At 38.3% G+C, this 15,192-nt stretch overlaps 1 protein-coding gene across 2 annotated transcripts in view; it reads left to right on the forward strand.

The window, feature by feature from the left end:
* Nucleotides 1-15,192, forward strand: part of NAV3 (neuron navigator 3) — a gene marked incomplete at its 3' end in the record, with an annotated part of 271,115 nt that overhangs the window by 135,106 nt on the left and 120,817 nt on the right. For both annotated transcript variants that reach the window (XM_082013485.1, XM_082013486.1), the window contains exons 8-9: nucleotides 2,399-3,434; nucleotides 13,006-13,121. In XM_082013485.1, coding sequence (XP_081869611.1) covers nucleotides 2,399-3,434; nucleotides 13,006-13,121 — 1,152 coding nt within the window. The remainder of the gene's footprint in view (nucleotides 1-2,398; nucleotides 3,435-13,005; nucleotides 13,122-15,192) is intronic.

Raw genomic sequence — 15,192 nt, forward strand, 5'->3', positions numbered from 1 at the left:
GATTTTTCCCCACAAAGAGTTTAATATTATATAACAGGAAACATGGCAAGATATACATTCTTCTTTTTAATCAGAACACTTTTTTTTTTAATAGAAAAACTAATAGCCTGAAGCCATACAAGTGTTACCAGAATTAATACAAAAGAGTGTAGTGGCATCCTGCTGTTTGCAGATTGTTACTTGTTTTCTGCATTAGCTTTGCATATTCTTATGGTGAATTGTTCTTCTGCAAAACTATTGGGATAGCTGAAGACCCCAATCCTCCTGTGTAATTAAGGCAAGCTTAGTGCAAGGCAAGATGTGTGCAAGAAGGTCCTTGTGCACACCCAGTCCTGGGCTATCAGCCACGGGGCTGATCCCTGGTATAAATTAAGGAAGCCCGAGGGCTGCAGTAATTTCCAACAGCTGTTGTTGGCCCCAGGCTCTCTTCCAGGATCTGAGGCTCACCAGAAAATAGCGGGGGCCCAGCCACAATTCCTGCCTTGGTCACAAGGGAGGGATCAGCTCTGCAGCTGCCCACCAAAGCTGCTCCATGTGCATGGTGCTACCTGGAGCCTGGGGAATAAGCTGTAACCTCACCTGTCCCAAAAAATGCTCTGAGACAACCCTTAGCAGTTAACATTTTCTTGCCTAGTAACTGGAGGCAGCAGAGCTGCCTTTGAAGCCTTCTGCGAAGGTGGACTGAGCTCATTTAGCGCTGTGGGGTTTGCAAATCAGGCTGAGGAGCACACGAAAAACTCTGGGCAGATGGTATTATACAGCATCTATTGAAGGTGGAGATGACTGGCCTGCTGGGGTCCAGTCATTAATAGTGTTAAGCAAGTAGAAGCTGTTATATTTCTGTCGTGTTTCTTTTGTTGAGATTTTTTTTATTATTATTCTTTTTAAACTAGAACTTCTTAATGTTATTTAGAGAAGTAAAGTTTGCTGTGTTTGCATTCTCTTTGTTCAAGAAAAAACAGCTCCCCTTTCAGGATGCTCAAAATCCTCCCTTTCCTATGTGTATTAGTGGCCTTCAGACTTCCAGGTTGGCAGTCTAATCCATACCAGGGCCTTAGAGCTGAGACTGCAAAAATGAAAATGTTGCATAACTTGAAACTCTGTGCTGAAGGGACAAATGTCTTCAGTGTCCTCATACCCTATATTATTCAGACAGGGTGGCCCCAGGCATGGCGTTGGCTTCATGTGTGTATGCAACACATCAAGCACTCTGTTAGCCGTTACATGAGATATATTTGCAGTGCATGTTTCATAGGCTTTCTTGTGGTATTGAATTTTATATACGATAGGCAAGGTTTAGGCCTAATTTACTGGCAGTCTCAAGACTGAATGGCAAGACAAGATAGATACACTAAGAGAAAATATGTCGTCTGCTGAAATAGCTATGTACCACATATTTGATTGCCATTACCACTTCATTTCTCTGGTGCTCCAGAGTAATAGTGTTTAGATACTGAGATATGTCTTGGAAATCTGAGCTTCATACAGAAGAGCTTAACCCTTTCATGCATTGATCTGTTTTGCTTAATAAGACCAGATGATGTTTTTGAAAAGCATGGTTGTCAGTTACCATAGTATGATTAATGCAAAAGGAGTCTTGTTCTCATTCATGCTGAAGATTTGATAAAGTTCCTGGACTATCTAAATGTGGTGAAGGTACCAGAGCCACATAAACGAGCCTTCTGTACCCACCTGAGCTTCAGGCCCAAAACAACTATCGTTGCTGTACCCATGTAGATGATATATCCCCGTAACTTTCAAGTACTGACAGGGGTGAATTTATTGATATATTTTTTCCCACTTATGAAAGTGCACTGGGGTAAGTTCCTGAAGGCAGCTACTAAAGGTTGTTAACTGTACTTAAACCCAAAAAATGTGTAGTGACTTGCTATTTTTTGCTTTGATGAATATTGATCGTATCCATTTAATTTCAGTATTACTCAGTCCTCCTCCTCCTCCCACCCAAAACCTTAGCTTTCTAGCACCTATTTTGCTTTCACTAAACATCAAAAACATCTTTCTCTGGTTTTGTTTTTCTTCCAATATTATAGCATTCTTTTTTTTCTTCCATGCCTCAGTGTTTTATTATTAAGAAGTTATTGGAAGAATTTATTTATGATTTATTAAAGATAGAATCTTTAAATTGGAAGGTTTAATTTGCATAATGAAATGGTTATAAGGAAGGTGTTTCCAAGGCTCTCTTGAGCTTATAGAATTATTAAATAACATTAAATAACAAAAAGGCATTTTCCATTAGCATCCTTCATGTACTGTGCACATGCCAATTATGTTCATTATAAATCACATGTAACTGTGTTTTAAATGCCAGAGAAGTATCCTTCAAGCAGGAGATGGGAGAATAACTGTACCGTTATGGTTCTTTCTGTTTTTTAAGCAGATTCACCAAAAGGCCCTCACCCATCTTCAGGCATGAACGGAAATGTGCAGCATCCCACCAGCACCGGGCAGCAGCAGGTCTCTGCCATCCCCTCTCCAAGTGCCAGCAAGCCTTGGCGCAGCAAATCCATGAATGTCAAACACAGTGCAACCTCTACCATGCTGTCTGTGAAGCAGCCTAGTCCCGCAACCTCCCCTACTCCATCTTCAGACAGGCTCAAGCCACCACCTTCTGAAGGCGTGAAGCCCCCTTCATCTGGACAAAAATCTATGCTGGAAAAATTCAAGCTAGTTAATGCTAGGACTGCTCTGAGACCTCCTTTGTCGCTGAGCTCAGGACCCAGTGACAGTGGGAGAGAGGATGATACCTTTTCAGAGTGTGGTGAAATGGATGTCTTAAGTGGTGGGGTGAACAGCGGCGGCTCCACAAGTAGCAGTCCTAAAGTATCACCGAAGTTAACCCCTCCAAAAGCTGGAAGCAAAAATCTCAGCAATAAAAAGTCTTTGCTACAGCCAAAGGACAAAGAGGAAAAGAACAGGGACAAAAACAAAGTTTGCACTGAGAAAACAGTCAAGGAAGAGAAGGACCAGGTCACTGAAACATCTACAAAGAAGAGCTCAAAAATTGCAAGCTTAATCCCAAAGGGAAGCAAGACAACAGCAGCCAAGAAGGAAAGTTTAATACCATCTTCTAGTGGGATCCCGAAACCCAGCTCGAAGGTGCCAATGGCAAAACAGAGCACTTCATCTGCATGCACGGGAAGTAAGGAAGTTGAAAAACTGAGGACTACAAAAGGAAACCAGTCCCAGTCAACACCAAAATCTCAACTTAGCGAGAAGGCTTCTCCTCCCACTGGTCTTGCTTCTTCTGAAGGAAAAGAACCAAGTGCAGCTCTCACCCCAGCGTCCTCCGCGGCTCTGTCGGCCTCGATGGCTGCAAGCAGTGGCCAAGGCACGGGAAACGGTGTCGTCCAACTTCCTCAGCAACAGCAATACAGTCACCCCAACACTGCCACAGTAGCTCCTTTCATTTATAGGTAAGGTCACGGAGGGAAATTGGTTTTGTGTTACCATTTAGGAAAGAGAGCTAAAACAGATAGGATAATGGTGGATCACACTGTTACATTTCTTATCTCCCATTTTATATCACAGCACCGTGCACATGTTTTCCTAATATTATTTTTTAATTAATGTTACTGTATGAACAATTTCTTCCAGGAACTCTGAGTCTCTACCTTGTACAAAAGCAATCCACTGCAAATATTTGCCATTTAAAATTCAGGATGTTTTGATTAGAAATACAAATCACATGATACATTCCCTGTGCTGCTTTTGAAAGGTCATGGCTGAGTCAGATTTCTGGTGCGAATATTCATGTTTGCAATTTAAGAACCTCAACATTTATTTGCTGATATCCAATAATATTTGCTTAAAATACACTGTTCTCTTAAAAAATCCTAAAATAAACTGCTGATGTTTTCAGAGTAGGTAGCAGTGCTAGCAGGATATTAGAGGAAAAACCACACATGACATTTCGGGCAGAGACAAAAGGTTGTTGTTTGCAGGTCCTTTTCCTGTTTAGTTTTATTCACGCACTAGGTATAGGTTAACTCCATGGAGGCAGTTAATTTTTACAGGTGATACAAACTCTTCTGATGGCCAAGGCTCTGGAACAGAGGAATGAACAATTACATGTACCAACCTTTGTCTGAATTTCTTTTGCTCTGTGATAGAGTAACTGAAGGGAATCTGAGAGGTTTCATTGTTGTACAGCTCAGAAGACAGAGTAAGTGTAGAAAGGCTGGCAGGCTGGCTTGAGTAATGATTTCAGATGTCAGCTGTTGGAGGGCTGTAGCTTCAGTTGTGGGTAAATTTAACATCTGATAAAATGACAAATACTTTATTAAGCAAAATATACTGGCAGTTTTTGTTAGTGAGTAGTACTGTAGATAATCTTGGCTAAAGATTAAAGAGGTGCTGAAGTAGGCTCTGAGGGAGTATATATATCATTACACACAACTAAACATAGCTTCAAAACCAATCTGGATGAGTGATAAACTGTTTAAGTTAATTTTGAACAAAAGCAGTTCAAAAAATCGTATGGGAGGGAAAAAGGCATAATATAGGCTATATTTATTCTAATATGCAGTGGGCAGCCTCTTGAGTTTCAATTAAATGTATCACTGAATATGCTTAATATGCATGTTTCTTTATAACTATCTGCAATAACCTCAGTGATACAGATGATTTGCAGCGTAGTACATAGGATGGCCTACATATGTGTTAGGGTGCATATATAAAGTGAAAAAGAATCTATGCTTTGCCTTCAGATGCATATGCTATTTAATGTCAATTTTACCACATATTGATGCCATTTCGTTGCATGATGGAGATATCTTATCATTCTTTTAAGCTTCTTCATGAAGCAAAACGTATTTTGAATTTTAAAGGGCGATAGAAGCATGCATTTTCCAGCAAAATTTGGTATTAATAATCGTTTGCTTCAAACAAACAGCAAAGGAGACTGTATTTGAAGTTAAATCTCGCATGAAAATAAAATTCTCAGAGCCAAGGTCTGATCTCAGAATGCCATAAGCCCAGGGTAATAGACCGACTTTGATGAGGTTACTTCAATGTGTATCTCTGTAACTGAGAGCAGAATCTGACCCAAATAGACACAGTAACTACATTTCTTACAATTCTCAAGGGCTTTGTAATAGTACACAGTGATTTCATACAAGAATTTAAATATAGCCAAGGATAAAATATCCACATATATACAAAGTCAGCATATTTATTTTTGTGTACATATGACAAGTAGAAGGTTGCATAAAACTGGGGTACTATATTTACACTTTCTTAAACATAACTGTTTTCTGAGCAGTAATCACAATTTATACACAGAATTTTCAGGTGTGCTTGTTAGCTTCTAGGACAGCTGTATAGATCAATGTTAATAAACAAAAGTTAGCATTTAGACTAAGTTTTTTACAGCTAGAAGGAATATCTAGGCTCTGTACATTTGTACTGCAGTCCTTGTAAAAAGTTGCAATATATTTTGGTAACAATACAGTGCATTTTATCCATAATCCTGCAGATTACTGTAACATATTGCAATATATTACTGTGATGAGTTTAGGCTGTTAACACAAGGCTAAGTAAGCTAGTGCTTTTCCTGGTTTGTTGCTGATGCCTGCAAATATCATGTATTTTGCAATGTTTGATTATTACCCAAGAGGATATTACTGTAGATTTGTGAGTAAAAGAACGTATTCCAAAGAATTGCTTTGAGCCTGGCATGTATTTTGCTTAAATAGAGAATGCAATGCTATAACAGTTATCAACATTCATGTTTTCAAGGAGTTGTGTATTTTTATTAATGGACAGTAGGTAGATAGAAAATACTGTTTCACTAGGATGATATATTGCACTATTCAGCTTTGCACATTGTATTTTTCACATTGTATTTTTATGCCTCTTAAACACCATGGCATGGAAATTCATATGGGATTATTACTTCTCTTCAAAGATTAACAGCAACAGTTAGAGTTGCATTTGAGATAATCTAAATAAGTATAATTTAAATTCTTCCATCCTCCTCAGCAAATGATTATTTATTTTCAAGTGTGGTTGTGAATGTGTTATTTACAGATCCTTATGTGTCCCCTGCAGGGACTGCAGTGTCCAAGTGATATAAGAAAGGCTGAAGTAGGTGTAATTTAGTTGCCAGAAAGCATGATAAAAGATATACAGCAGGAAAACCAACTAAAAGGAAGGTGTAAGAGATTGTATAATTGTTTAGAATATACCAGCCACTGCTTTAAATTACACATTCTTCTAAACAGAGAGAATTGGAGGAAGATGGAATTTGTGCCATCTGCCAGAGCCCCTTAGACTCTATTGAAATTCACCATAGGATTTAGTTATCTGCCTTGTGGTGCTTAAATTTCAGATGGAAAAGTGTAACACAGAAGTTTAGTGCTTACTAGGTTACAGCAAAAACAGGAAAAAGAGGCACTAATGAAAAAAAAAAAAAAGGTCATCTGAATCTTTCTCCTAAAATCTTAGCAACAGAATAACAGCTTAATTGCTCAGTATTTCAATAGGAGAATGTCGAGTTGTAACTGGATGCATGTACTGCGGTTTCATTTTATTGACCCCTCCAGTAACCACAGTAGGAGCTTAGTGTATCTCTTTTCCATGGCTGGAATATAGAATCTGAAGTGCCCAAATCCCAGGGGCTGTGGTGCTCAAGAACTGCTTATTGCCTGAAATGCTGAAAGTATAGAACCTGCTGCAGAGAATTAGCTGACCACTCACCATCCTGAGCTGCACTTTTATGTTGTGCGTCGGTTAAAATTCAGTTCTTCAGCTAAATTCGTAGTTTAAGGATAGTGACATCTGGAAGAAGTTTCAGCACTGTCAGAATTGCGACCTTGCGGAGATACTCTTTCAATATCAATGATGGACCTCAAAAACCAGTCTGGCACTCCTTTTGCCCCTGAAGAATAAGAAACTTGAAACTTCAGCTACCTAATAGATTGGTATAGGGAAGGTGGGGCCAGAATCTTCCCTGAAATGCAGGGTGATACGGTGAGAGGTAACAGATGCAAGTTACAGCAGGGGAGGTGCTGATTAAAAGCTAGAAAAAATATTTTTACCTTCAGGGTGGTGAAACACTGGAGCTGGCTGCCCAAAGAGGTTGTGGAAGCTCTGTTCTCAGACCTATTCAAGACTCAACCAGACAAGCCCCTGAGCGACTTAATGTAACCGGAACTGCTTTGAGCAGGTCATTAGACCAGGTGGCATCTAGAACACCTTTCTGATTTAAATTACTTTATAATTCTGTGAGGACTAAAGTGTTCACTAGATAGAGGCAGAGGAAGGAAATATCGGTATAATAAACAAACATGTTACCAGGTGCTAAGATCTTCTTCTTATCTCCTTTCCTATATGGTGGTTGAAACAATTCTATTGCTAGAGCATAGCTTCAAGGTTGCATGGGAAGTGCAGAGCTGTGACAGATGGGAGGGAGGATATAATCTGGTTGCACCTCTGGAGGCACAGTGAAATTCAATTCCAGCTGCCTATTCAGGATATTTTTATACTGACTTAGGGAAAAAATTAAACTACTCTTCAAGGATCCTGCAAACACAGCATCTGCAGGGTTTGTTGAAACTGTATTTATGTCCAGTTTTAATGACTAGAAGCTACTTCTAGTCACTGATTGCAAAATTAAAATTAAGTTTTCAGTAAAAGACATTCTATCATTTAGTTGTGTTTGTTAATGGTAGATTGTGCTGATTAACATACTGCAACTCTTTCTTTAAAAATATGATGATTCAAAGTTATACTGCAGTGCTTTATTGATTTCTATTATTTACATTACTGTTGTGAAAATAAAACAACTGTCACCACCAAAATTTTGCAGCCATAGGTAGCATTAAACATTGCCACTCACCAGTTTTACTTGTAACAAAAACACAGTGTTTAGAAGAATCCTCCCATTTTCTCATGCTTGATTTTCAAGTAATCGTGCAAGAAAAGTTTCCAGTGTAGAAGTGTTGGCTTAAGGCATGAGAAGGAGGACAATAAGTGAAGAAATCATTATAAACACATACTTGATTAATGCTGAATTAAAACAGTAGCTTGATAATTCAGTTGCTTTGTGTTTATGATCTAAAGTTATTCTTTTAAATTACCACACAGGCAAGTGTGGTATTATTCATTTGACTAAATAATCAGTAAAATGTAGGATAAAGGACCAGAAAGAATAGTCTGTCCATTGTTTTTTCACTGGCAACCATATTAATTCTTTCATAAACCAACTACGCTTTATTTTAAACTAGCTAATTCCCACTACTCCAATGGGAAGGTTCCTCCAGAAACTCACTCGTCTCATCGTTAGAAAATCCTTACAACCCACGTGATGAGATTGCATCCATTTATTACCTTGTTAATATTTTCCTTTAACTTAAAAAGTTGTTTTCCCTCTTTTTGATCCCTTCTTTTAAATATGTGAGTGAAAAATTCCATGCCCTTCCTTCTCTTTTGCAAGGTTAAACCAAATTCTCTTTTCTTTCCTTTCAGAAGGGTTTCTCCTTCCCCATGAGCATCCTAGTAGCCGTTCCCTGCAGCTGTTCCCAATTTAACTCACATGTCTTGAACATGGGTGATCAAACTGCTCATATTCCAGATGTGGTCCTGCCAGTCTGTTACACTGACAGTGATACACATTCAAGCCAGCTGCACCTCAGAGAGTTGTTGGAAAAAAACCCCCAGCATATTCATCTGATATCTTTTGGAATGTTGAGTAAAAACCAAACAAATCTTTGATGTTATCTGTGTTTGTCAAAGGTTGGCTATTTTGTTACAGACAGGAAATGACTGACTGCGTTAAAGACAGCTTATTAAACAGTGTTCCAAATTCTGTTCTTAATTACTCCTGTACAGGCTCATTTTAATCAGACTGAATGGGCTTCTGCAGGTGTGACCGAGAGCAGGATTTGTCCATTAAGCAAGTTTGATGCTCCTACAAATAGGTAGCATACAACTCAATGGGTTGAGGATAAATATATTCTCTGATTGCCATGATTAAAATAGAAAACAGATTGTCCTGTTTTCATGACGGTTGCCTAAATTAACCTGTGCTGCAGATGCACAGCACTGGAAGAAATGTCAATGGAGTTGCTTTGACTGAAATGAAGTTATTTTCATTTTCCTTGATTTGAAGAGAGATGCAAGGATTTCATTTTTTTTTTTTTTAAGGCAGTGGGCTGTGAATAGGTAGAGGATAGAGGGCCATTCATTAAGGTCAATGTATAAGGTTAATGAGAAAATCCTTTAATTGCTGTTTGCTTGCCTGGAGCTTAATCCGTGCTACAGTCCTGCAGGGATCACTTGAGTCATTCATAGGATTAATATGGTCCAGAGAAAGAAATAAAATCCAAAAGTATAGGGGAAGACAAATCTCAGAATTTCACACCACCACCACCCTTTTTGTTTTTTTAACTAGAATGGCCGAGCAAAGAGGCAGCTACATGTTTTTCCCAATGTATTACACCCTGTGAAAGGCCTGGAGGAAAGCAACTTGAATTTTTAGGCACCCAGTCTATACCTGGACCTCCTTACTCCCCAAGAGCTGGGAGTCCTACATGGTTTTGCTTAGAAATCTTTTACCACTAGACCATTCTCAGACCATCCGGGCTAACCTCAGCTTCTGAAAAAATCAGGGCCTTGGCCATCATGCACCAAAAGGCTGGGCTGCTGTCGAAATGTCAGCAGCTGGCAAGGCAGTGGAGATCTGGTGGGAGAAGGACTACTGATGAAAGCCCCATCCCCAGGTTCCTCCTTGCGGTACCTCCATCATGGGTGCCCAAGTGCTGGGCAGGTACCTTTTGACCAATCACTTCTACAACAAATAACCAGTTTTCTCAAGTAAGCAGAACTTAACTGCTGCAAAGTCCATAGTCCTCTGTGGGATTTCAGTTGTTGCCTCAGATAAGTAGAATCATTAATGTTTCTACTAAATTAAACATAAAAATGCTGAATGAAGTCAGTACAGCAGTTTCTTTGTTATTAATTTTGATAACAAATCACATTTATTTTACATTATATTTAAACTTTCAAGTTTCAAGTGAGATAAAAACATTTCATGCTTCTTAGATCTGTTATTTCAGGCTGCCTATACATTTAAGAAAACCGCATTATATTTACATTTAGTTTGTGTTTCCATGATCTTCTTTCTACAAATTAAATCAAACATTTTTAAATTATTAGCGTTATATGTTATTTGTTATTCAGTGTTTTTACCTTAAAGCTTAGCTTTTAATGCCATCTTATGTCCCAGAAACTGGATTTTGTGCTGCAATTAATCCCACTGATCAGATGCTAAAATTTGGAATGGAAATCTTTGGAAGTATCTATTCTCACAGCATTTTTCAACGTCTTTTCCTGATTATAGCTGCATTTTTTTTTAAAATGGAAAAAAAGCCAACAAAACACCGAATAATGGAAATAGGTTTTAACTGGTATTTGGTATATCTCTAAAAGATGTGATGTGCCCTGGGCAAGCAAAGTTGTGAACAAGTGAAAACTTGTATTCATCGTTAGTTTAAGTAAACCGATTCATTCATCATACTAAAGTTTACTTAGCTTCTGTAAATCTCTCATTACTTGTTTGTACTCTCGTAGGGAGATCCAGTCGTTTTAACATAAACATCTGTGTTCCCATACAGTCAATAGTGAGTTATGTATTCACCTCTGTCGACTGTGCAGGCAATAATCACTGCCAGAGGGCAATCCGGATCGTTGAAGTTCTGTGTTTACCTATCCACAGTCGCTAGATGAGGAATCGGTACAAATGCTGGGTATTGGTGATGGATGGGGGTCCAGACCACTTAATCCTTTTCTGATGATAGACGTCCAAATAAACAGGAATGGATCCTTTCTATCCTCTCTTAGAAGGTAGCTTACATATAAGGCTCCTGGTCACTGAGGAAAGGGTTTGCATCACCCTTCTGTGTTGATGCAGTGATTGATTGTTGAACAGTTGCAAAATCAGGAATGTGATCCCATAGGATCAGAAGGAGAACAGGTGAAAAAGATCCCTTTTTGTTTCTAACTAGACGTGGATTGATGTAAATTCCATATACATTTTGTGGAGAATGCTGGGAATACTTGATCTGACCTAGCTGTCAGCCTACTCTTTTCCAGCGTTCCCCTTAATTAACTGCAGCCTTGTTCTGACTCAGAGCCCCAGGAGACCTGTGATTTGGGTTCAGCAAGAAGAGTGCAGGCCACATAAATTAGCTTTACCATTATTATAAGCTTTGCCATTACCAATATTGCACTACCATTATTCTAAGTGTCTTTTTCTGAGATGTGTCTTTGGGCTGATCGTTTGCCCTGGGCTGATCCAGCACTAAGTTTCAGCACTAACCCAGACAGGAGTATGCATGAGCATTCATGGCCTCTCAAAGTGGCTTACACTGAAAGTAGACATATCTCTCATTTGTTTTGATGATTTGAAACAATCTGAGAAAACAAGTGGGAAGGTGGAATTCCAGTGTGTGTTCGTTGGGGAAGGATAAAGTGGGATTTTTGTTACTTAGGACATGGTCCTCAAGCACTAAATGTAAAATTACATTCAAGGTGAGTAGGATATAGCTAACCTTGGAGCATGTGCTGAACTTATGTTTCTAGTAGTGTGTGACAGAGAGAAATAGTAGATGAGAATCAAAAGTAGTTTTTATAGAGCAGATGTCTGTTTCTAGCATCCCAAAAGTACAGAAATTTATAAGAAGAGAGAATCAGATCAGACATAATTTACGTTTCTATTTCTGTGTAAGTAGAGTCAAAGTTAAATGATTCTAATCAATGGATTCCACCACGACAGTTCTTGTGCTGTTGTACGTGCATATATCTGCTCCCTCGGTTACTGTGCATTACTGAACAGATCTGTTCAGTAAGTAACTGAAGAAAACGTTAACTGGAAAGTTATTTCATAAAGTAGTAAGTTGCCATAAAGTTATTTTAAGAGATAAAACATTGTTTTTATCACTTTTATTTATAAAATACACATTCATCACACAGTTGAATGTTTGTGTTTACAGTTTAGTTGGTCATTGGAAACACTTTGTGGTGAGTTTTGCTAACTGAGCTATAACTGTAGTATTTTAAAATTCAGATGTAAATATTTCACTAGTCTTCTAAGAAATCAAAAGACATCCACGTACTGCTCATGTCAGGAAAGCTGGAAGAACTTAAGTTCTAAGTGAAGACTTTTGTCCATTTATTTCAAAAAGTGGCTAGGTTATCTTTAGATGTATTCTTCTACTGTATACAAATATGGTACAGGTTGCTATTAAATGGCATTGTGGTTCAACAGTTCCTGTGTAAGCTAGATGCTACAACTGTTCCTTAAGAAGAGACAATAACTGTGTGATATATTTTGTATTATAATCTATGTGCTTGTGTATTTCTTGCTACTTGCTATTATGCAATAGCACATATCTGTATTCAACAAAGGGTACCCATTATAATTTATCAATGATATCCACAGAAATATACCATCACAGAAAATAAGGGCTATCTGCTAGCAAGTTAATGGAAAAACTTTTATTATTGCATTTCCCCAGAGTTATATAAGGAGCATTATCAAAAGAAGCTGCACATAGGTTTAAATATCTGGGCCGGATTTCCATTCCAGCCTTGCATAAGCTTCTTCCCACATGCCCTTTCTTGCTTAATATTTCAGCAATTACAAGTTTTCATTTCCCTTATACGGGTGCAGGGATGTGATTTAACCAATTTAAATGGATTATACCTATATCTGGTTGACACCTCTTGCAGAGAAAAAATAAGGAAACAAAATGGCTCCAAATTTCCTAGCATTAACTCTGAGTTGTTCTTGGAGAGATACAGAGAGAGCTCCTAGTGGCTTGCAAATGTGTGTAGCTGGAGTCAAACTAACACAGTAAGAATGTGACATTCCTGGTATTTTCCCATATATAGTGGTACGATTCTAGATGGAGCTGCAAGTAACATTTTGTTTCATTCATACATGAATGACAGATAATAATAAACAATCTTCTTGCTTGATTTCAGAACTCTCTCAGAAAATGACAGTACCTCTTTATCACCTGCTGACTCCTGCACCAGTCCTACTAAAATGGATTTGTCGTTCAGTAAGACTGCCAAACAGTGCCTAGAGGAGATATCTGGTGAGTAACGAGTCAGGAGAAGTCTGTGAACATCTTCATTTACATCTGTTTCTTACCAGGAGCTTTGCAATGGGTTGAAATAATACTCTGACCTCTATTCATGAGTGGTGTTAAATATGCAGAAAATTTGGGTCATGTGCAGTTAGTGCTTCAAATGCACCGTTCTCTTATCTGAACTGGCTCCTTCTGTTCAAATATCCTCTTCACCGTTTTACAGAAACGGGGATTTCAAGTAATTATTTTTCAGTCACATTGAATGTTCCAAGAGGAGCGGCGGGAAGTCTACTTCAGAATGTTTGACACTGTTGCATTTTAAGATCTTCAAATTAAATCATCAGAACTGAGACATACATTACATAAGATACATGTTGCTTTTATAAATTAATCTATATTCAGAAAATGAGTAAGTCCTTACTATTGTACCTGACTTTTAAGTTGCTGCTAGAGCTAAGCTGCTAAAGGTTGCGTTCTGGAATTCCTTGTAAACCCGGAGTCAAGTCCTTATTAAGTTACAAATGTGAGGGAATTTTTTTTTTTAATCACATTGGAATAATTCCTTTGAAGTCAATGGAGCTATGCTGATTTACATCAGCCCAGGATCTGGCCATAACTCTGCCTAAGGATGCAAAAAGCAAAGTGTGTCACAGCTGACTTTCTCATCAGGACTGAATTGCACTGCAGGCTTGTGTGGGAGTGCTTTCAAAGGGACTCCACCAGAGCTGTTTTGCTGCAGCTTAGGGGTTTATTTTTTTGTGGATGTTTTAGGTTTTTTCATTAGCATCCTTACTGTTATTATCGTTTTTACAAGAATAAAAGGTAAAATTCTGTCCCACTGGATTCACCTGTAGTTTTGACCTTTTACTCCAAATTAACATTCAAATGGATTTATAACAAGTCATGTGGTTCTTCTTACACAGGATATAAGTCACTTAAGGCACTTGTTTGACACATCAGTCTAAAATTATCTCTCACCAGAAGGGAAATCAGATGCCCAAGCTTTGTGGGACTGCCTTGGCATTTGGCTGACTCATTCTGCAATTGAGGTTTTGTCCTGGTTTGTCTCAGTCCCTTTAGAAGTTTCCTGAGTCTAGCATCCTTTACTTGCACAGCCAGCTTTTGTGATAAATAAGTCACGCTGAAATCTGGTGAAGTGTTCCCTGGAGGTGACACATGCCTGTTAAAATTAAAGTAAAAAATTATTTTTAATTAATCCAGAAATCAGACTGATTGGTCTTGTATGTATAAAGAGTATAATTGAAGCACACGATTCAAAAGATACTTCAGGAAATTATCCACAAAGATGCTAAAAAAATATGAATCGGTTCACTACCTGCTGAAATGATCAAACGGGATATCATGTCTCCTGGCCTTTTACCGTTCTGAACAGAAATGGAACAGTATAAAAAAGAAGATGGCATAAAAAGCACTAGGCATCAGAGATGTTTCTAACCTGATTATTCAGATGCTGGCATTAGCAGCTGACTGATAAAACAGGCAGTAAAGTAAAACCACTGGAAAAATGTGGTCAGTGGTTTGTTGTGTGCAGCGGAAAACAGATGTATGTCACCCATAATTGGCTGTTAGCAGCAAAAAGAAAGAGTGGACCAAATACAACATTTGCTGAATAGATAATTGTCTGTGTTGGTCAGCTATCACCAAGTCATTCATGATTCTGTCATTGGCGAACCTGCATGGAAAAAAGCTCGTTGATGGCTGTTCAGGGGAGTATTCCATGATGGATTAGCCATGAGAAAGGGTGATTAAATTCTGGTTTTTAGGAACATCTTTGATCTGGTATGATCAAGGGATTATACCAGTAGTAACAAGGAGTTATGTAAAGGTTATTTCCTTGATCTGATGACTTATATTCAGGGTGTTAAAAAATGAATCTAGAGTTTCTTTCACTTTGATACTTCCTTTTTCCTGAAATTTTCCACTGCAGCTATGGATGGGCATCATCTTTTTATTAACTCAAGTTTCTTTTGCAACTTGGTAGTGTAAAAAGCAGCACGATATATTGGTAGGCAATAAGGATCAGTAAGGATTATGCAAGGGACTGAGCATCTGTAGA

This window comes from Phaethon aethereus (assembly GCF_964289735.1).
Source record: "Phaethon aethereus genome assembly, chromosome: 1".
Lineage (NCBI taxonomy): Eukaryota > Metazoa > Chordata > Aves > Phaethontiformes > Phaethontidae > Phaethon > Phaethon aethereus.